Raw genomic sequence first — 22478 nt, 5'->3', positions numbered from 1 at the left:
ATCAATATCAATTATAGAAGCTATTGATTAGATGCACTGCATCTTCGGCACACATGTGAATGCTTGCATGCAAACCTTTACATTTATAACATAACTTCCCATAAGCCATCAACCATCTTTCTTCAAGGTACAAGTAGTTTTGGCAGCACCTTCCACTTGTCCAGACATCAGGTAATTGGCAATGCAAGTGAATATATAATCTATGATATATTCCCAGTGAATCAAGTCCAAGAAGTCACCACAGATATGATCACATTCTAAAAGGTTGAATCAAGGTCACCGCACATCTAAGCGATACTACCTCAATGATAGGTTATAACTACAAGGCAAGCATCAGAAAGCACTTTGTATCCATGTGGACTTGTAAAGATAAACCAAGTTGGTGTGAAATGAGAAAACAACACCATGAATAAATTACACAGATAAATTTACAATAATGGTATGAAAAGTGCAAAATATATGTATTCCAAGCTTGTAGGGCAATTAAAACCCCCTAAAGCTATTTTACAGCATTTAATTACAGCTAAGTAATATACTAAATGGCAACCTCTCTTGCATGTATACTTGAGCAAATGTGCTCTCAATATACTCACTGCATTCTTGCTTTTGCTTCTTTAAAGAATAAGGAACCGTGGTTAACAGGCTTGTGTAGTTCTGCACTTTTAAGCTTCTATGTTGATAAGCAGACTGCCATGCTTTCACATTTGTTACTCTGTATAATACTAGTTGGAAAAGCTGCTGCTCCTCACATAATATTCACAGTATTGCACAGTTCCTATGGTGTGATTTTTTCTTTTTCCTCTTCTGCTTGGGTGGCAGCAACACAACCCGTATGGCTGCATCAAACACAGCCTTAACATTCTGCAAAACAAAGGAAAACATGGGTTACCCAAGTCCACAGGGGGAGAGAGAGAGAGAGAGAGAGAATGTGTGTGTGTGTGTGTGTGTGTGTGTGTGTGTGTGTGTGTGCAAACAAACTGATCTCCGAGAGCGCAGAGGCCCTTCCTTACTTGTTGAGTTTTTGAACTGCATTCAATATATGCGGCAGCCCCAATGTGCTTTCTCAATTGCTCCCCCTGTGAAATTGTGAATGTAAAAACCATCTGAATATTTCAAACAGAGCTGCCTGGTGCATTGAATTACAAGTTTCAACATTGCTTTCTGGTCAAAATTTATTATCATAAGTAACTGATTGCATATGATTTCAATCTTAGTCTGCTAATTTACAAAGTTGGCCAAGCTCACGGGTCAAAAAATAAAGCCATTGGCAGACAAAGCTTGGCTGACCGTAGTATAGCATTATAATATCATTTGAAGTGTATTTCAAAATAGTTCCCAATTTCAAGCATGTCATTCAAGTTAGCATGTACTTAAGCAAGTTTCAAGCAATCGCAACTCTCTCAAGCCAAATCCTTGTATTGCACAGCAAGCAGAAGCATGAATGATAACAAATAATGCCAGGTCGCTTTCAAAACAAGTCTGTAACTTAGATGCTTACTGTTAGACATATCACTTGGAACCATGAGACTGCAATGCTTTGCTTTACAAATGGCTCGAGCTTTAGAGATACAGATGCAAGGTCTCAATTCTGGAGTTTGGCAAATTATCCTTCACTGATATGATTGGGGATGCAAAGACCTCAGAACTGAGGTGTAATTTTTTCTGAGTGATGCAAACAGACTTAAAATTTAACTCAAACTAGAAAAGTCACTTCACGTGGAAATTGATCTGCAGTGCTGACATGAGAAGGCAAAATGTGATAAAAAGCATTTTATAAGACCTAAGAGGCCACAAAAACACTTCACACACTCAGCAAAATGAAGTTGCCCACTGAGAACTACTTGAGCTGCTTACTTGGACTGTCGATATTGGTGTAGCACCTGGATGATCCAAGAAAAACTGCTTGTCATCTCGCAGGTCTGCATTTAAAGCAACAATCATGCTTCTAACATTGAATACTGAATTTTCCATTAAAGCTCAATTTTTCCATGCTGTAATGCAAAGTAGACATAGGAAAATGATGCCTAGGATAACTTCGTCACCTAGTTTTGTTCCAACAAGAATGATTGGAACACCAGGAGCATAATGCCGCAACTCAGGTATCCACTGTACAAAACAACTTCTGAAATGAGGCACATTAAACCACGAAGAAACAATGATGAGCATATCCAGTATTTCCTCGCGTGATGACATGGTACACCATTACCTTTTTTGCAATATTCTCATAGCTAGCTTTGCTTATGAGAGAAAAAGCCAAAAGGAAAACATCAGCTCCCCTATAGCTAAGAGGGCGCAATCGGTTGTAGTCTTCTTGGCCTGCCAGAACAAAGCAAAATAACTTTACCAACAGGAAAAGGCAATTGCCAAGACATTAGAATCGAAGTCCTATAGATATCAGGCAGCAAACCAGGCCAACAACTACTTGCAATCAGGATGAACAAACCAGGCATACCACACCTGATTTCTCCTTATCTAGCCACATATAGAAATTGATAAACCCATTGGTATTCTGAGTCTCAAAGCCCCACATCAGCCACTCATAGCAACCCAACTGTTGAAATTTTGAGAAAGTTTTTGCCTCCCTCTTTGCTGACCACACATTGCAAATCACTAGCTGCAGGTCTGACTGTCACCCCTATCATTTAGGCTTGCAGACACTCCAAGCAACTTGCTGTGGCAAGGTTATGAACATATAGACATTTTACCCACCACAAGAAAGAACGAAATAGCACATGCCAATTACCTGCAGTATCCCAAAGTCCCAGATTGACTGTGCTTCCGTCCACTACAACGTTGGCACTGAAATTATCAAACACGGTGGGCACATAGTCCTGCAAATCAACCAAAACCAAACTGAATCTACATCAATGTACACATTTGAGCATTATCCCCGAGCCCAACTTAAAGCTCATGACGCAGAGATCAGAATGAATTGTAGCCTGGATCTCTTCCGACCGTTCAGCCTATCTTCGTGTGTATTGGCACTGGTTCTTTTATTTTCAGGAATTGAAACAATATCATTTTCTCCCTCTCCCTCTATGTGAAAATCATTGTCTCCCTCTCATCTCTCTCCCTTTTCTGCAATGAATCGAAACATTTCCCTTTCTGTGAGGAATTGAAACATTTCAGCTATTGTCACACTGGTTCTTTTAATTTCAGGAATTGAAATACGAAAATCGTTTTCTCCATCTCCCTCTCTATGGAAAATCGTGTTCCTCTCCTCTCTCTCCTTTTCCGTAACGAATTGAAACGTCGTCCTTTTCTTTAACGAATTGAACCAATTTCAGCCATGGCCACACTCACAGTTGGAAAAGTGTTGCTGGTGTAGGAGATGAGCATGCAGGTCTTGCCAACGGCGCCATCGCCTACTGTAACGCACTTGATGAACCTGGATGTGGTCATTGTCTCTTATCCCTGACACAGCAAACTGTCAAACCATGCCGGTAAGAAGAGCCGCAAAAGATGAGCTCTCAAAAGATTTTCTCCATGTTTCAGCCTTTTGCAGTCCTTAAGCAGAGGTTATCCTGCGGATGGGAGACAACTATGGCAGGAAACAGGTAAATAGCTGCCCTGACACCTCTCTCTCTCTCTCTCGTCGCTTTAACTTCCCCTCTATCTATCACTACTCCGGCTACAGTTCTCATCAATCTTCTCATGGTTAGAAAGAAAGAAAACAAGAACAAGGACATCATCATCACAAGCATTAGCCCAAGTTAAAGCAAAGGCAAAAGAAGGAGAGAGAAGAAAGCATCATCACGCACATCAAAATGCGTCCAAGTTAAGGTTACATAACAACACTACACCATTGGTGCTCAACTATATTATATATTGTTGAACAAACTAAACATGATGATTTGAGTAGATGAGGCCTTAGGCCAATCTCACAAGCATCCCTTCTCACCCACTTCCATGGGGTATGCCTTTCACACCATCTTGGTAATTGCTTGAGGTGTCATTCGTGCAACCATGACACAAAAAGAGCAATATCGGCCCCACCACGCACATAATTGCTTGAGATCTCACTGGACCATCTAGGTAATTGGCTCAAATATCCAATCGCAATGCAAAACAAGCGAGTGTCCATAGTCAAAGTGCTCTATGTCTGCCAATTAAAAATCACAATGCAAAATAGACAACCTATTTTTGAGGGGGATGTCAAGAATACAAGGGTAGATTAGGGCCTTAACTTTAAATTAGGGCTCAGTAACTTCAATCCCTTGGCATCGTAGGACATTCTCAACCATTCACTACTACAATCAAGAGTTTTAGTTACACAAGGACTATATAACAAAAAGAATGTGGAGTGAATATAGGGGTGGATCCCCATCTTTAGGGTAAGAATTGATTGTAGGATGGCCCTTAAGGATATGAAAAATTGCGCTCTTGATATATGGTCCTAGATATTTCTCCACAAAGTGAAGAGAGAGAAGTGAGAGAAAAGAGGAAGAGAGAAGAGAATGTGCTCACTTGGTGCACCGACCAAAGAAACTAAGCAATATGGTAAATGATATATTGACAAATTATTAATAGCTTTTTTATCTACAATATAAGTAACCTCCTTCCCTCGAGGAACTCTTAAATTTTTTTCTTACTCTTCTTGAGGATGGCCATTCTCCCCAAGGGTCAAGACAAGAGCAAAAGGGTCAAGTTCATATCAGGAATGCTTAAGGAGGGTTGGATGACACTTCTCCCTCTAAAAGCAAAGTACCATGTTTGAGATGCCGCTTAGGGTGAGGATTGTTTGGCACCCAAGAGTGAAGTGTTAATTAACCTCAAGAGTACATTTGGAAGTCTAGTTTCTCTCAGCTACTTAACATTCAAAGGGTTACATATCCTAAAGTGCCAAATTGAATGCTTGGATTGGTGTGGGTGGCATCTCAAAGTCCAAACAATAGTGAAGTTACACTTGGTACATGTCCCTTATCAGAAGCTGAGAAGTTCAGAGGTGTAGAATGTTGACCAACCAATGATTCTCCATAAAAGTGTACTTAATCGACTCTTTTCTATCTCTCTCTACCACCAAATAGAATAAGTTTATAGAGGAAGGGTAGAACTTTTTACCACATGGTGATCACACTCCAATCATTAGTTAATTGAAGGAAATCCGCTCCCCCCCCCCCCCCCCCCCCCTTAATCAATGGCTTTAGCTCTATATTTTCCTCAAGGAATAGATATACCCTGGGGGGGGGGGATTACAAGGTAATCCTCTTGTGTATAAGTATACATAAGAAGAAAGCTCATCATCAAGCATTACGTGGATGTCCCAGAAGACTAGTAGAGATATTAGCTAGAATTGAGATTTCTTTACTTGAACAAAATTTTCCAAAAGTAAGTTGTGAACATGGAACATGAAAAATCCAATGATGATTTAGAGGGTAAATTGTGAACATGGAACATGAAAAATCCAATGATGATTTAGAGGGTAAGTTGTATTGTAGGATAGTAGGCTAGAGAGAACAAGAAGCAAATAGGGCATGTTGATGGTTGTTCAATAGTATGCATTTGGGATTTTGGAACCACTATGCTTGACCCCATTAATCATATAGATGTGCTCTACTTGTTGCACCAATAAAAATGTAGTGAGGATTGCAAGAATCAAAGGAATAGGAAGCTAGTTTACTACACATCCTCTAAGCTTTTTAGAGAAGTACTTATCCAAGATTGATCTAGCATGCTCACCAAAGTTCACATCATAGAAGTGAAGAAAAATGAACACACACCAAATCACAATGGGAAGAGATGGGATACTAGTAATGGTCAGAAAAGACAATGTATTCATGTAAAGCCTTAGAGTAGTAGAATTTAACTACTAGAGAATCCTCTAGTTCCAATGGTTATGCACAAGAACAAGCAACTAATTTTCCTCAAAATGGAGAACATGCAACCTCTAGAATGTAACTACCAAAGAATCATCTAGGTCAATGGTTGTGTAGAAGAACAAGCAACTGATTTTCCTCAAGGTAGAGAATACACAACCTTTAACAAGTTACTAGGCCAAGAAACCAATGGTCAAAGAGGAAAAACTAGTAATAGCCAAGAATGAAAATGTCCAAGAGAATATAGAAAATGACTGAGCATAAAAGAAAGTGTTTTAACTTGAAGGATAGCAATACCAGTCACATGCAATACAAACCAAAGGTTCCAACAACCCTCACGTTGATTGCTAAATTCGACACAAAGTCAAAGCCCCCAAAGGATATTTCCAAGGCTAGAGCCAAAGAGCATCTAAATTCTAGAGATCACCCTAATGCCAAGGCTCTCCTTGAAGCGAATCAAAATGGCCACAAAGTGGTAGATCTTTTTCTAGAACTATTCTAGTCTCCAAAATATATGACTAACAACTAGAAGAGAATGCTCCCATGGGCAAGGATGAGCAATTGTTAGCATTGCTCAAGAATAAGAAAGACATTGGTTCCTTGCTCCCTCATGAAGCCAAAATGCATGAACTTAAAGAGACTTTATTGAGGAGCATTTACCACATGCCCTAGCAAGGAAAATCAAAAGTTTGAGTATGGACAAGGTCAAAGCTCTATGAGTTGGACCTACTTAGGTGACCCAATAACTAGAGATGAAACACACCCCTTCAAGCCATATTTGCCATGGCTTGAAAGTATTGACCTCCCTTCAAGCTTCATAAGTGGTACAAGAAACAACTTAAGGAGAATACTAGTGCATATTGCATGATGCCCTAGTCTAAAACATGATTAGTAATGCAACCCTCACTAATGTGGGTGTGTGATTGTCCTTGCACAAAGGGGCTAGCTCTACTCAACTAAATCGCAAACCCTTGAATCTCTCCTTGTATAAAACCTTCCCACTAACACAAGAACCTAGCCAAAGTGTGAGCCTCATCATTCCCATGTGACCAATTGGATCTTTCTTGTAAGCCAAGTATTAATTTGTATTAATCAGTGTCATTTCCCTTGGATTGCATTGGTCAATATCACTATCATCTTACCTCTCATTTCTTTTGGTGCATGTTCTAAAATTTAGAGGCAACAATGTGCCCTCTTTTAGACATTGTATTTCAACTCCCTTATAATCAAGCTAAGCCTTCATGTGATGATATTATAAGGCACTTTAAAAAGGTAGGGGGAGAAATGAAAAAGGAATGCATGCTCAATATACTGCAACTATGGATACTCAAGTTAGTGATTCATGATGGACTTGGTTGGCTAGCTCAATCTCTAACCCCTTGGCCTCACCTCCTCTACTCCTTTACACATCCTCAATGCACATCAAAGGCAGGACATACATACAAAGCTCTTGCTTTCCTAGTATTGTGTTAGACCCAACTTCCTAAGTAGTTTGCTTTCACTTCAACTCGCTTTACCCACCCACACTAGTTCCAAAGTAACAAATGTGAAAGAAACAAGGTGAAAAGGGATTCCTCATTCACCAATTGCCATCCTAATTGGTGGTTGTAACGCCTTGGATATATATGCCTCAAATCCTAAGATGGATCTCAAATGTTTGTTCTTTCAAAATCATCTCCTTGCCATCTTCTTCATGATTACTTTCTCCTCATCATTAAAGATATTTCCTATTCATCAATAATAGAGAATGTCATTACTACAATGATAATCCATTCCTAGAAGAACATCAACATCCTATTCTTTTAGCTTATGCATTAACCTATGTAAACACTTGACTCACATATTACTAGCACTCCAACCGTAGGATTTGGGTCCTCAAGTGTGGTACATTACCTATGAGGATAAAACCAACCTTGTAGCCCATATCCCAATCCAACAAGAGATATTATGTGTACAAGAAGACTTGTATTACCCTTAGTGTGACAAACAGCATGTGACATTTAGAGTGCAAGTTTCAAGATCATGGTAGACCCCAATTCTTCATGTTTCTCCTCATCAGCAAGCCTCTATATCCTTCATAACCTTGCAAGTCCTCATTTTTGTCTCATCAACTCATTGTCTTCATGGCAAGAACACCAAGTAGGGAATTACCAACATGAGCATTGGCAACATGCCACTTTTTGTGCAATTGCCTCCCAATGCATCATCATTAATTATCTTTTATATACCCTCTACATCAATGAAATAGCATGCCTCCAACTCCCCTCCTTAGGTTCCACCATTTCTCTCCACCAATGCTTGCCCCATGGAAGCTACACCAATGATGAATGCCAAGAGATTACAACTCAACAACAATGGGGAAGAAGTGAACCCAAAGCATGGAGGCTCCATGAAGAAAACAATGGATAATGGATCACTAAAGAGCAACCCAAGATCAAGAGAACCTTGGCCTACTAACCAATGGGCCCACCACATGAGGCAGGTTTATATACTAACTAACCACGAGTACACAATACCAAGTGGGAATGACCCTTATAGACACCAAATATATAATGTACTATCCTTGCATTGTACATGCCTTTCCATTGCATTTTCTAATGCAATCACCAACTTGCTATCTTGTGCTATTTATCCCTCATGTATATGTGGAGTATGTGAGAGAGGTTGAGGGAGTAGTGTGAGAGGGTGAGGTAGTGAGTGTGAATGTGAAAGCTTCTCCTCCAGCTTTTTGTTCCCTTCTCTTTCTCTCTCTTTGTCCAATGCATGGATCATCATGATATGATCAAGGAGCCATGCAAAATGCACATGGAGCTTGGTGTTGCTTGGAGGCCCAAGAGGCAAGCCTACATTTCTTGGTTGACCAGTCAATGCTTTGAGATAGGACTAAGTTACCACAACGAAATGCCCAAGGGGAAGAGAGCTTCAAAAGAAGTAGGGATTCTCTAGACTAGGGATCATAGTATCCATGAGCAGAATTGTGAGTGTGAGAGCTATGAGCTCGAACTATCTCCAACTACACCTCCAATTTTTGCATTAAACGCTACAAGTTCTATACTATTCGATATACAAATAAAATTTTGTTAATGTTCGAGGGATTAGGATTTAGTACAACTCTCTCTCTCTCTCTCTCTCTCTCTCTCTCTCTCTCTCTCTCTCTCTCTCTCTCTCTCTCTCTCTCTCTCTCTCTCTCTCTCTCTCTCTCTTATGTGTGTGTGTGTGTGTGTGTGTGTGTGTGTGTGTGTGTGTGTGTGTGTGTGTGTGTGTGTGTGTGTGTGTGTGTGTGTGTGTGTGTGTGTGTGTGTGTGTGTGTGTGTGTGTGTGTGTGTGTGTGTGTGTGTGTGTGTGTGTGTGTGTGTGTGTGTGTGTGTGTGTGTGTGTGTGTGTGTGTGTGTGTGTGTGTGTGTGTGTGTGTGTGTGTGTGTGTGTGTGTGTGTGTGAAAGGACCCACTCTCAGTTGCCATTCTTTAAAAGTCTAGCGAGCAAGTACACTAAGATAGAATAAGCATGCATGATCATCTTGCTCCATAATTGATTCAAGTGGCTATATAGTTGTTTCTTGGCTATCCATTATAAAAGGCTTGAGAACCTACACATTGTGTTGGCTCTCCTAATTAATTAGTAGGTCCACTCTATGAACATTCCAATGCTTTTCATCATTGACTCACAAAATTCCATCTCTTTTGTATTATTGCAATCTAAGAGAAGTAAATAACAAAAGGGTATCCCAATGATGGAGAAAGTAATAAGACCATTATTGCATGTTTATTATGGAAAATGGAAATAATAATATGGGACTCTACATTTTAATCCCTCCCTTGATAGGGTTATGATCCTCTTAATAGCATCTCCTCTCCTATATTGCAAATCTAAGTCTTTATCAATTTGTATACCCTTTTACTTTGTGAATTGATTAATAGTGACATTTTTACACTTGCAAGGTCACACCCTTAAATAAATGGGAGCTATAAAAGTAACAATAACCACATGTTTTGCATGGCTTTATATTGACCTTGCAATTGATTTTTTCAAGTTTTTAGTTGTTGTGCCAATTGGTCTTATGGTGTTACGAATTGAATGGCTTAAAGGAAAAAACATGAGTCATGCATCAAAGTCTTGCATTGTCATAATGTGATATTGTTGATAGTAGATAGGTTTTCTCCATAATATTCATGTTTAAATAATGTGGGCACCCCTTTTGTTTCTAAATTTCCATGCATGTGAAACTCAACAATATCAATCATAGACCCATGGTAGGAAACAATGGCACGGTTTGCTAGTTTGAAAAAATATTTTTAAAAGCTTGTGAAACTTCTCTTTCATGGTTAAACACCTCATGAACAAATCTTATGATTCAAATACTTCGAAACCTCCACCTTAGAGAAAGTATGGTTGAAGACATAATGCAACTTTTAGTAGATGATTTATTGAATAATTAGATTATCTTCATACAAATTCTTTTGCTATGATAAAATATTTTATTATTTACTTATTTAAAAGTTAAAATGTCCTCTTGTAACTATGCATTCTTGCTTCTATGACAAATCTTCATTCACTCAAGCCATTGTGACTTTGCCACCTTATTATTATTAGCATGAGTCTTCTTAGCCTTTTGTTTCACTCAATCTTTTTGAAAGTGACTGAACTATATGTAGTTTAACTTAAATTGTTGAAGTTATTGAATAGGGTGTTTAGATTGTCAATAGAGCATGTAGACCAATCATCAATTGATGTCTTAATGCTACCGGCTTTCAATTTGACCAATTGTCTTTATATTGGTTCTTAATGATAATGTGCACTATTTCAAAGTTTCATGGTGATGTTCATCTAGGTAAGGGCTTTCTAAGTGATATGAAACAAGCTCTTATGACATTGACATTTTGACACTTTTCCATAATGCCAATGATAATGAATTGAATACATTTTTCATACACTCATTTCAAACTCACCACCCTTCCTTACATGGGATATTTTAGGTGATAAATTGGTATGTACATAAAAATGTGATAATGATAAGAATGTGCTTAATCATTGGCACGTGCTTTCCTAATGATGCATCTTCAATATATGCATATGTCTTTCAAAACAGACATGCTTAATACGTTTGATTCCCCATGCCCTTATGGTCTTTGATTCTACCTCTAACATTTTACCAAGAGTGATATAAAATCAAATGGAGTCATCAAGCCTTCATTAAGAGTTGCTCACATAATAAATTGAAGGGCATGTTTAAAAACATATTTTTTCCAAATGTTTTATCTAGACTTTATATCTAGTATCAATGCAAAGAATTTCATTTCATGCTCCCTAATGTTGTGCATTGCATGTTTTCAAGAAAGACTTTTCCAATAATACGTTCTCAACCTAAGTACCAAGTTAGTTGTTATTAGCCATGGTAGTCTTTAAACTCTTAAAATAAATATGGGTCATCTAAGCTAAGTCTTTACTTATTAATCACTAAGGTTCTTTTGATATTTCTCAAGCTTTCAAACATGCAAGGATAATCTCACCTACTTACCTAGTGCTTACGAGCTTATTTTGCAATGTTATATGACTTGGGATCCTCTTACTCTATCTTCCCAATATGCTTTTTGGTAGACTAGCTCCAATATGCAGTTGTCGTATTGGATTGACATGTGTAATGTCAATGAGTTTGAAAAGTGAAAAGTTAGTGTTGAATTAAAGCAATTTATTAGTTCTCATTCAATTTTCAATTTAAATGAGAAAATTTCTATTGAGTACCTTGCCATCATCGCATGATCATGTTTGATGTAGCAAGCAATTGTTTTTATGTAACATGCAAAACATATTAGGGTGAAAAGATTTATTTAATACAACAATCACAAATAATGAATAAAGCCACATATGGATACATGTCCAAACATCAACCATACAACCAAATCTTCATTTGAAAGTATACATTATTGACCAAAATAATCATATATGGATACACGAGAGATTAGCAAAAGCATCACATCTACTATGCGAATTATCAAATGGAAATATCATTTTCCATCATGCTAGACTTGGAGAAGTAGTAAAGCAAGTACATTACTTTATTGGCACATTGTAGAAAATACTATAAGTAGGATATATATGAATTTCTATTTTTTCAAATTTCACTTTGAAAATGACAAGACATCAATCTTTAATAGTGTGGACTAAATTTTCATGAACCCAAGCTTTTTGAAATCAAAATCTTACCCCTTAATTACCTTTCTATGCTCCAAATACCCAATGTTGTGATGCCCCCCAATTAGGATTGGAGTGAGAGTGGCATTAAACATTCTTAGGGTCGCCAATTTAGACACACTAAGAGAGTGTAGCCTCATATATGAGATGGTCCATGTGGACTTGACAATCAAGTGTGGAAAATATAATGAAGGTTAATGGGGTATACAATTTACAAAATTTGCATTGGTTGCAACCTTATGGAACCTATGGCCCCCTAGCACGTAAGAACCCCAACTTGATTGTATGTCAAATACTCATTGGTAAATTCCATAAATATCATATGTTTATATAAATGGTCCTCTAGCCATTGCCTACCTCAAGCCATAGTTTAGTAGCACCCAAGTTTACAAGGTGGGCTATAATACAATCTTGAAAGTAAGATGGTGGTGTCTCAAATATCTCCTTGATGGCAACATGTCTCACTTTCTTTGTATGAATGTGCATTGAACTAGAAGTTTCCCATATTTCACCTAGCCATCCAAACCTTGGAGTCATGGAGGATCTCCAAGTTGCCTTAGAAATTTCCTTTTAAGGACCAAGATTCAAATCCAATATTGACACCACAAGATGACTTCCACCAAAACACTGGACTACATTCCCTACAAAGTCAAATGCAAAGTAACGTCACTTGTGTTTAATACTTATCATATTCTTGTGTTTTTTGTATTGTTCCACCTTAAATTACATGTGAAACAACTTGCTTTGTTGAAAATTAAACCAAGTTTCAAACTTGTCTACTTCAATACCGACTTGTTCAAGCATGTGCTCCCACCTTGTACAAACTTGCCACTCTTTCTTTTTACAAGGAGAAAAGAGAAAGTACTATCTCTTATTACACTCAAATCCTGACAAAGACTACTGTAGCAAAGTTGATCATTGAAAATATGATATAGAAGATATTTCAAATCAAGGGATTAGCTTATTTTAAACATGTAAGATCACCATTCAAGGCATGGATTTCTAGCGAGGCAAGATAGCTTTACACATGTATATATGATTTTTAGTAAGAAAATCATAGATGCTACTAAGGGTAGCTTTTAAACTTGACATACCTCCTTCAAAATATGGCTATGAGCACATAATATGCTACACATACAAGAGTGTCACACTTTCTTATCACTTTTACTACATGAGGTAATATGCAGTAGACCATTAACATTTAAAATTAGGATTTCGCATTTCTATACTACACATTACTACAATGGGGCTTCGGTAGGCCCTCAATATAATAATGTGTAATTTGAACATATTGCTCGTCCCTTTAAAAGTAGGAGTCCCAATCAAGACCAGTCCAACCAAGCTCAATTTCCAATGCTTTCAACCTCTTCTCTTGAGTTGAAAAGTCAGTAATGGGAGTAGTGAATGGGTATACATATAAAACCTTTTGGGCAAGAGACCTATATGTTACCACATCATCTTTAACAAGAAACTCCATGATATCGCGCCCAAAGAGCCCATCCACTTCAACTTGTAGAAACTTCCCTAATACAACAAAAAAAAATGCATTTCTTAATGTAAAAACTATTAATACAAAGTCATACCAAATAATAAAAGTAGTCCTATGAATATAATGTGGTCTAACTAGCTTGTTTAAGACATTAATACAAGCAATATGATCCTCCCTAAAACAATAAGGATCCAACTTTAAAATGTAACATTGTCTCACTATTGTCTTGTATGTTGTTTAAAACTTAGATAGATTGCATTGCTCAAATTGGATCGTGATAGACCATAAATCTAGTGTACAATGAAAAGGGCAGCATCATATATGGCATAATATTGTGTACAAAACAACTTAGAGAAATGTTTCTCAATATGATTCATGCATTACCTACATACTAGCTTAAGGTATACATTATTTTGTATATTTAGAGCAAATGTAAATCAAATCATTCTATAAATATATAATTAGATATTAAAAATATGTATTACATGTTATAAACACACACACACACACACACACACACACACACACACACACACACACACACACACATACAAAATGTATACACATGCTTCTTTCATTTAAATTGATACCAGCTATATATAAAGGAGGCGGTAACATCATCTCACATGTACTCAAAGGTCACCTTTGGTCATTCATAGTTCAATATCACCCATGTAGCACACATGGATTAATGCATCTTGTTTGCTTAACCCACAACAAAGTTAGATGGTTGCAAATTGCTATGTTAGCTCTAATATTCACAATCACCATTTGGAAACACGGCTTACTCATGAATACACAACTCATGTATTTAATTCATAAATCCATGATGCTCTGATCACAATTGCCTATAGTTGGAGTCCCCCAAAGACATTTGATAAAAGGAATTATCTAAGATATGGCTTTGGGTGGACCATTTAAACCACCATAAACCTACCAAGCTCCTTAAAGTTACACAACATAACCACTTGCTTAAACCTGCACACTCTTCATATCCATCGCACATGGAGAGCATCTTGAAAGTTACCACGAAAATGTTAAATGTAAGTTACTTCAACCACATCAATAAGGGTATATTTATGAAGTATCATCTTGAAAGTTACCATAAAATAATGTTCGACAAAGATGACTTCAATCGAGTCCGTAATGATATATCTAAGAAGCAATTACAGTGCTTAAGCACCATATGTTGATGGTATTTGGATTAATACTTCACAATTGTCCTTTAGCCAACATCAAGTGTCCTCACATTACTTGAAGAGTCGATACAACTGAGCAATGGAATAAGAATGAAAGTAAGATTAGTGTATCTCAAGATTAAAAGGCATTGATCTTCCAATGGATTCTTTGCTTCTCCCACCTTTGGCCACTCCCAAGATTTGTGTATCTCCAGATTAAAAAGCATTGATCTTTCAATGGATTCTTTGCTTCTCCCACCTTTGGTTACACCCAAGATTTGAGGGGATGTTAACAAACATGTTTCACATTGTCTTCTTTGGTGTATATCTCCTACTTGTGAGCCTTAGTGTTAGACAAGGACTTTGGGAGCTATCAATATGATTATTCATCAAAGTCGAAGAGACAAAAATGTCATTATTCAACCATAGCTACAATCAATTTTACATCATCCACATGATAAATAATTCTCCAAGAAGCTCTAACTCTCATCGAGTTAGACAATGCAAGATATTTTTCATGTGTCATGGTTGAAACCTCACATTGGACCTCAAATAAAGTCCACTCCACAAATCCCAACTAGAGACATAGCAAGTTATACTCGCAAAGCCCAACTAGAGATCTCAAGTGACACAGAAGAGTAGGTAGTAGTGCCAAATCCTTCTTCACCATTGGAAGCACCACATAACTCAAAGGAATGATGTTTACTTGACAAGATATAGGATTGGGGGATGCATGAAACAATTTCACTCAGTGAAGACTTCCAAGACAATGAATGTCATATGCAAATTGCAAAGTAAGCTAAGTGGGAGAATATATCACATGCACCCATTAATACTAAAGCCAAAGTAACATCCCTAGAAAATAAGAATGTCAAGGCCTCGTTAGACTAGTGGTTTTGAGTTTCAATCTAGCTACGTCTTATAGTGAATTTTTAGGAGGGTTCAAGTCCACTTGCCTTATAAATTGTGACTCAGTTTCTATATTTCCAAGCATAAAGAACATGGGAGATTGCTAGGACTTGAGTGGAAAGTGTCATATTAATGCTAAGTGAAGCCAACCTTCCTCCTCGAATAGGGTGATAAATAACCTAATTATGCACTAATTATGCAAGCATAAAATTTACATAAATTAAAAATGCACATTTTACCACTTTACTTTGGACATTGGACACCTAGTTGGCCCCAAAATTGGTGCCCCTTTCAATATTTCTTTATCTTATATTGCAAATGGAAGGAGTACAACTAAGATCCTCTGATCTCCTTCGCTAATCCAAGTATATCTTGCTATCAAAACTAACCGACAAGCCTCTGAATCAATTTGCCCCTTGGTTTGCTTGGGGATTGACCTTCACCCTACTTCTTGAAAGACAAATTCATCCCCAAATTTGATATTGGTTGACTAGCCTCTTGAATCTCCTTGAAATTCCTCAATTTCAGCTACTAGAATTCAAGTCCTAAGCCCTAATTTTAAACAGGCATCCTAAGGTGACTATCAAAACCCTAATTTTTACTATAAATTAGGGTTTACATCAGAGATTGATTGAAATCTCTTCCTTTGATGGCTCAAACTGCTAAAAAATGTTGACATGTTCCAAAAAGAGTATGATTTTTAGTGACAAAAACAACCAAAGAGAGTACTAAGAAGCACCAAATGATACTAAAAGGCTTTCAAGAATACCAAATGTATCCAAAATAATCAAGTGCTCCAGAATGATTAAGAAGCAATAAATCATCGATTCCACCAAAGGTTCAATAATCCCAAAGTCTCAAAAACCACCAAACGCACCCTACATTTTCATGTGTACCAAATGCAACCTCTAAACTTAATGCACTAAAGATAACCAAATGTATCGAATAGGATCAATTGTACACCAGAGTACAAAAGACACCAAAATATATCAAAAAGAGCCAAACTTTGTATCAATAAGATTTTTAGTAAGGAGAATGACGCAGGATGCTGTAAAGAGAGAAATTTCAAAGTTTCATCACGAGAAATATTGAAAACCTACTACTGTCCTACTCGAACAACCATAGAAGCTACAACATTTAGCTTAAGACCACCAAATAGACTGTTGCCCCATCCTATATGCTATCATCTACACCAAAAAAACATTGGGCTACTATCACATGCTTCTGAAGGAAGCCAAATTACTATCACATATTGTAGAATTGATCCCTAATGGTTGCAAATCACATCAGCAGCCTCTTTTGGCTCTAACAGCCTGCTCTCTCACAATGGCTAGTATAGACTTCCACCAACCCTTGAAAACGTTTTTCACACTTGTATGTGCAAGTTTTGTCAAGTGACAATCTTCTAATCTCATTTTCAACATTATTTAGCTTATTAGATTAATTTTTAAAATATTAATTTTAAAAAATAATTTAATAGTTACTCTAATACTCAAAAATTTAATTTTACTAACTAATAATTTAATTAACTAGACCAATTTGTCACCCAAATCGATATTAATTATTTATTTATTTATTAAATGTTTAAGTTTCTAATGTCATCAACTAACATTAGTAACCAATAAATTGATCTAGGCCCAAACCTGACACCGAATACCATCTAGTATCTATCATGCATAACTTAGTACAAATTTTGTCCTTGACACCTGCTGTATCCTTCGAATCCTTGGTATGCTATCATGAAATAAATGGCATGTGCATCACATGTACTAACAACCTTGCACATTTGATTAATAACTTAATCAAATGCTATCGACAAGATTAAAGTATCTTAAAATTTCACGTCCTCGTACAAGACAACCAGATTGATCCCAAACTAAAGTCGGCTCTAATTAAAAAACATCTATGCAAAGCCACAACAACTCAGGATGGTTTGTTAAGTCATCTTCTTCCATCCATTTTGCATCTATTGATAAAACAATCATAAAGCTTCACCAAGAAGCATATGAAACCTTTAACTCTAACTTTACTTGCCTTGAAACCTCCACTAGATTGTATACATTTCTTCCCCTAAAGCATTCCGATACTTTATACTTCAATATTGATGCAATTTCAACTTAACTAATATGCAATATTGTATCCAATTGACCAGCACCTCATATGTACCTAACATGCAAGTAGCACCATATATATTAGAAAACATTTTTGTTTGTATACTTTGGACCATTACAATGTAACTACGCATGGGAATTTGCATAGTATCAATCATATCAAGATACATTTTTCCATGCATTGCATGCATTACTAGCTGTAGTTTTCCTCATAACCAACACTATGTGAAGCATTTACATGACCAATATATTTACCATGAGTCCCAAACACAACAGACTACATATATGCATTGTCAAACTTATCACTTTGTACCCCAATATAATGTCAATATTATTATACATGGGGTTATGTATATTACAAATCAAACCCAATACATTAGGCCTTACATACCACACATTGGTTGCTAGATACCATGAGGAGTTGTACCATACATCCTTGTATGCAATCCTAAGCCCACTATAGCATGAAAACTAGTGCCCGCCAAAGTATCATGGCTAGCCCATCATTACATGCATGCCCTACTGCCCAAAAAATATTGGATTAGCACTTCCAAGTTGACCTTGCATATGCATCGATTGCCCCACTGGTATCATTTGCTTATGCTCACTATCCACGTTTGAAACAATATACTGTTGTATTGACTCTTTCTTTGGTACATCTTGCTATCTTAAACCTCTTGAAGATGATTTTCTCTTCTTGCCTTTGTTGCCCTCCTGGGTTCAAAAAGTGCATAAATTGAGAATCATTTACCAATTATTGAAATATTTTAGCTTCCGTCATCAGAGCTAATCTTTAAAATGGTTATCAAATTCATTTTGCTCTTGCTAGTCAGCAGCTTTTGAAGGCCTAGGAGGACCCACATTTTGATTTAAACCAACATTATCAGCTTGTTATCCATATTGCATACCTTAGCATTAAATTTTTTTCAACACTTTGTGAATTTTCAAATTGAGAGATATCATCCTTTCTTGATCCCATCTCACTATTTGAAAATATACTTGTTATAATATTCAATTGAATACTATTTTAACACTAGAGCAAAGCTTTTGACATTCAATCAAGTACATCTGGCCTACCGAATCAAGCGATTGAGTGATATCCCAACGATGGAACCATTAAACTAACCTTCCTCCTCGAATAGAGTAGTAAATAATCTAATTAAACACTAATTACAGGCATAAAATTCACATAAACTAAAAATGTACACTTTACTACTTTAATATGGACATTGAACATCCTATTGGTCTCAAAATTCGCGTCCTTTTCTGTATTTTTTAATCTTATATTACAAATGAAAAAACTATAACTAAGATCCTTTGATCTCCTCTACTAATATAACTATCTCTTGCTATCAAAATTAATTAACAAGCCTTCTTTGCCCCTTGGTTTGCTTAGAGATTGACCTTCACCCTACTCCTTGAAAGACTAATTAAACCCCAAATTTGATATTGACTCATTGACCTCTTAAATCTTCTTAAAATTTATCAATTTTAACTGCTAGAATTCAAATTCTAGTAGACTCTCAATTCTATGCACATATTTTGAGACAATTGTCAAAACCCTACTGAAAACTAGGATTTACAATAAAGATTGACTAAAATCTCATTCTTTGATAGCTCAAACTGTTAAAAAATGCTAAGATAACTTGAGAGATAATTGTGAGATGAAAAAGAATGATGAGAGAGAAATTTCAATGTTTCATCATGAGAAACCCTTAAAAACTATTGATGCCTTGCTCAAACAACCATGCAAGTTATTACCTATAGCTTATGGCCACTAAATAGATTGTTGCTCCATCCTATATACTACCATCTGCACTAGAAGAATCTTAGGATGTTATCACCTGCTCTTGGAGGACTCCAAACTGTTGTCACATACTGTAGAACTAATCCTCGATTGCTGCAAATCACATCAACAGTCTCTTCTTGCTCTCTAACAATCTTTTCTCTCACAATGGTTGAAATAGACCTCCACCAATCTTTAAAAACTTTTTAACCACTTACATGGACAAGTTTTACCAAGTGACAATCTTTTAATCTTATTTTTCAACATGATTTAGATTATTAAATTATTTTTAATATTAATTCTATAAATTTATTTAAGAATTACTTTAATACTAAAAAAAATCATTTCACCAAGTAATAATTAAATTGACTAGACCAATTTATCTTCCAAGTCTCCTTAAGCAATTATTGATTCTTAGATCGACATTAATTAATTAATTAATGCTTAGTCTTTAATATCGTCAATTAACATTAATAACCAATAAATTAATCTAGACACAAATCTGGCATCAAGTATCACCTAGTACATATCGTGTATAACTTATTATAACTCTTACCTTTGACGCTTGTATCCTCAAGCTTCTTGGTCTGTTACCATGAAATAATTGCCATATATGTCACATGTGCTAACAACCTTGTATATTTGATTAATAACTTAATCAAATATTATCGACAAGCATCTAAAAATTTCGCGTCCCCATGACACCAAAAATTATATTCAAGAACTCATATAAATCCAAGATATTATTTGACTTAAGTTTTATATAAATTAGTTGTTTCGATTAGAATGTCTTTTCACAAAGTCAAATGGATGAATTCATAAGTTCTACAATGAAGTAATCATATAATCACTTCCTTTGCCATGATTATTGTTATACATTACTCTTGAATTTATGCTAAATTAGGTGGATTCTACTTGCACCAATATCATTACTCAAAGCACCAAGAAAGAAAACACAACACAAGAGAGCAATAACAAAAGTAAGAATAGCACAGAAAAACAAAAACACAAGCACCTTATCTTTAGTATCTGCTTCACTACCATTTAGTCTTCTCAAAAAAGACCTAATATAGAAGCTTACATAGACCAACAACTAAATCTTGTTTATAGACATACACTCTTCCAAGGTATGAAGTCGAAACCCTATCAATGTTCAAAATGTCCCCTATGACTTTTCTTCAAAAATCAAACAACACTAAGTACTCGTAGCATAGATAAGAAGCTAAAGGCACTATTTTTGTTCCAATATTTTCATTTCAAGTTGATTCCCACCTTTCCTAAAAGCCTAAACTTAAGTAGCTAATAAATGTAGTATAAACTTGCAAATAGAGGCCCAAGCCACATTGGGATAATGGGGCCAATCAAATGATAACCCCTCTATAATATAACATGACAAAGCACCATTTACCGACGTTTTTTTGAAAGATAAGCTCAGGGATATCATTTCTAACTTATATAATAATATACAAATATAGATCCATGTATACGGACATTTGTAAGCACCTATATCATTAGATTACTTTCTAATTCTACATTTGTAAACGCTCAAAACAAGTGGCTCCTTGATGTCAGTATATTGGTCCCAACTTTCAATTATTTTGTGGACTCTAAATTGCAAGATGCATTTGCTTCATGCAACAACTAACTTAGCCTGCATCTTTTTTATGATAACCTAAGGTTGCTGCATATATTTGAAGGGCAATGCAAAAATTTCTACTTTTGCAACTCTCTTTGAAATAAGTATAATGGGGGCCCTCATATATATCACTAAATTGGCCCCATTTATCCTACTTTGTACACAAATTTGAAATGCAACAAGTGCAAGAGAGAAGGGAGATCAATGCCATACTAACCACAAACTGCAATAACAGTGTATACAAGGGAGTAAAGTTTAACAAATGGGTTCATCACATTTGCTATCCAATGGCTTGGGAGACAAGTACACCTCATCAACCAGCATTTATGAGGGCAAGATAATCAATCATGTTTTCAAGGAAGACATTTCTCCTTAGACTCATTGTTAAGAATGAATTAATAATATCTAAAAATAATTGCTGCCTTCGAGCTTCCTAGTGTGTTCTGGACGTATAGAGATGGCACTCAACTATTTGAGTTTGTTTATCTTAATAATGAACCAGGGCAAATGCAATTTCTTCAGAAGTAAACCAGATTAACCATTAAAGAAAGGGGAGAATTTCATACCACTAGGTGTATCCTCAAATGTGAGAACCTTAGGATGATTCTGAGTAGCCTGAATGGCATCTAAAAGCTTCTGCACAGTGGAAAAAAACACTCAGCATGCTAGTATAGCTTGTTTCAGGCAATGCAACACCCTCAAGAAACGTGGAGAGAACAACAGAAAATACCAGTATTTACCCTTGCTGCACTTTGTGATGCTTCAACTGGAATCACCCATGGAATGGCAAATTTAGCAGTCATGGAAGATGTTGATATGCAGTTAGGGTTGATGTTTGAAGGACATGGACGTATCTTCCTGCAGCCAAAGTGCAGAACACAATGCGCTGTGAATGAACCATCTAATGGAGTCTTCTTTAGATTCACTAATAGAGATCACATTTCCCACGCCCTTTGAGGTTGAACGAATTGAACTTTACAAGTTTTAGAGCAGACACGGGTGATTTGAAGCAAAGATAATACAATTCAAATGCACAAGAATAATAGTTAACCGCTCTCCAAAAAATAGCAAAACACTAGTCCAGTTTTACCTTCATGATTTACCTAAACCAGCATCATAATATCATGGTGATCATTTTGAACTGGGTTCCCAAACATATCACCAGGACCAACAGAGTATCATTAAGGTTTACACATATAGCATGTGCCTGACACTTACAAAGAAACAAGTACTTTTGAGTTTTATCAGATCATAGACATCTTACAAGTTGTGCTCCTGTCACATCTTTGTCTTAAAATAGGGCAAGAAATGTTTGTTTATATCTGAACTCAAGTCTAAAATGGCATTTAGGAATGGGTGTGCAG

General features: G+C 36.4%; 2 protein-coding genes across 3 annotated transcripts in view; both read right to left on the bottom strand.

Annotated features, from left to right (window-relative positions):
* Positions 1 to 390: 390 nt before the first annotated feature.
* On the bottom strand, positions 391 to 3725 carry LOC148029109 (rac-like GTP-binding protein 5). Its single transcript, XM_087687874.1, has 7 exons — positions 3304 to 3725; positions 2744 to 2831; positions 2207 to 2316; positions 2043 to 2106; positions 1855 to 1919; positions 1011 to 1076; positions 391 to 861 (listed from the first exon to the last, which is right to left on the bottom strand). Exons 1-7 carry the CDS (start codon positions 3400 to 3402, stop codon positions 757 to 759), a joined length of 597 nt encoding a protein of 198 aa, XP_087544000.1. The 5' UTR covers positions 3403 to 3725; the 3' UTR covers positions 391 to 756.
* A 9474-nt stretch (positions 3726 to 13199) lies between these two features.
* LOC148029108 (thylakoid lumenal 17.9 kDa protein, chloroplast) overlaps positions 13200 to 22478 on the bottom strand; it is a 47384-nt gene continuing 38105 nt past the window's right edge. The window contains exons 2-4 of one of the 2 annotated variants that reach the window (XM_087687872.1): positions 21855 to 21972; positions 21681 to 21750; positions 13200 to 13529 (exon numbers count right to left, since the gene is read on the bottom strand). In XM_087687872.1, coding sequence (XP_087543998.1) covers positions 13309 to 13529; positions 21681 to 21750; positions 21855 to 21972 — 409 coding nt within the window. In that variant the 3' untranslated portion in view covers positions 13200 to 13308. Of the gene's footprint in view, positions 13530 to 17899; positions 18407 to 21680; positions 21751 to 21854; positions 21973 to 22478 lie in introns of those variants that run through there. The other variant, XM_087687873.1, reaches the window with a different exon arrangement.

Source organism: Lygodium microphyllum, chromosome 11 (assembly GCF_053477565.2).
Source record: "Lygodium microphyllum isolate KBCC chromosome 11, Lygodium_microphyllum_v1.1.10, whole genome shotgun sequence".
Lineage (NCBI taxonomy): Eukaryota > Viridiplantae > Streptophyta > Polypodiopsida > Schizaeales > Lygodiaceae > Lygodium > Lygodium microphyllum.
The sequence above is the reverse complement of the archived record's forward strand: the minus strand, read 5'-3'. Positions and strand labels throughout refer to the sequence as shown.

Coding starts and splice junctions, on each gene's coding strand:
- LOC148029109 (XM_087687874.1), bottom strand. CDS start 3,402: ATGACCACATCCAGGTTCATCAAGTGCGTTACAGTAGGCGATGGCGCC. Junction 2,832..3,303: donor CCAGCAACACTTTTCCAACT/GTGAGTGTGGCC, acceptor GTTGATTTGCAG/GACTATGTGCCCACCGTGTT. Junction 862..1,010: donor GCAGTTCAAAAACTCAACAA/GTAAGGAAGGGC, acceptor TTTGTTTTGCAG/AATGTTAAGGCTGTGTTTGA.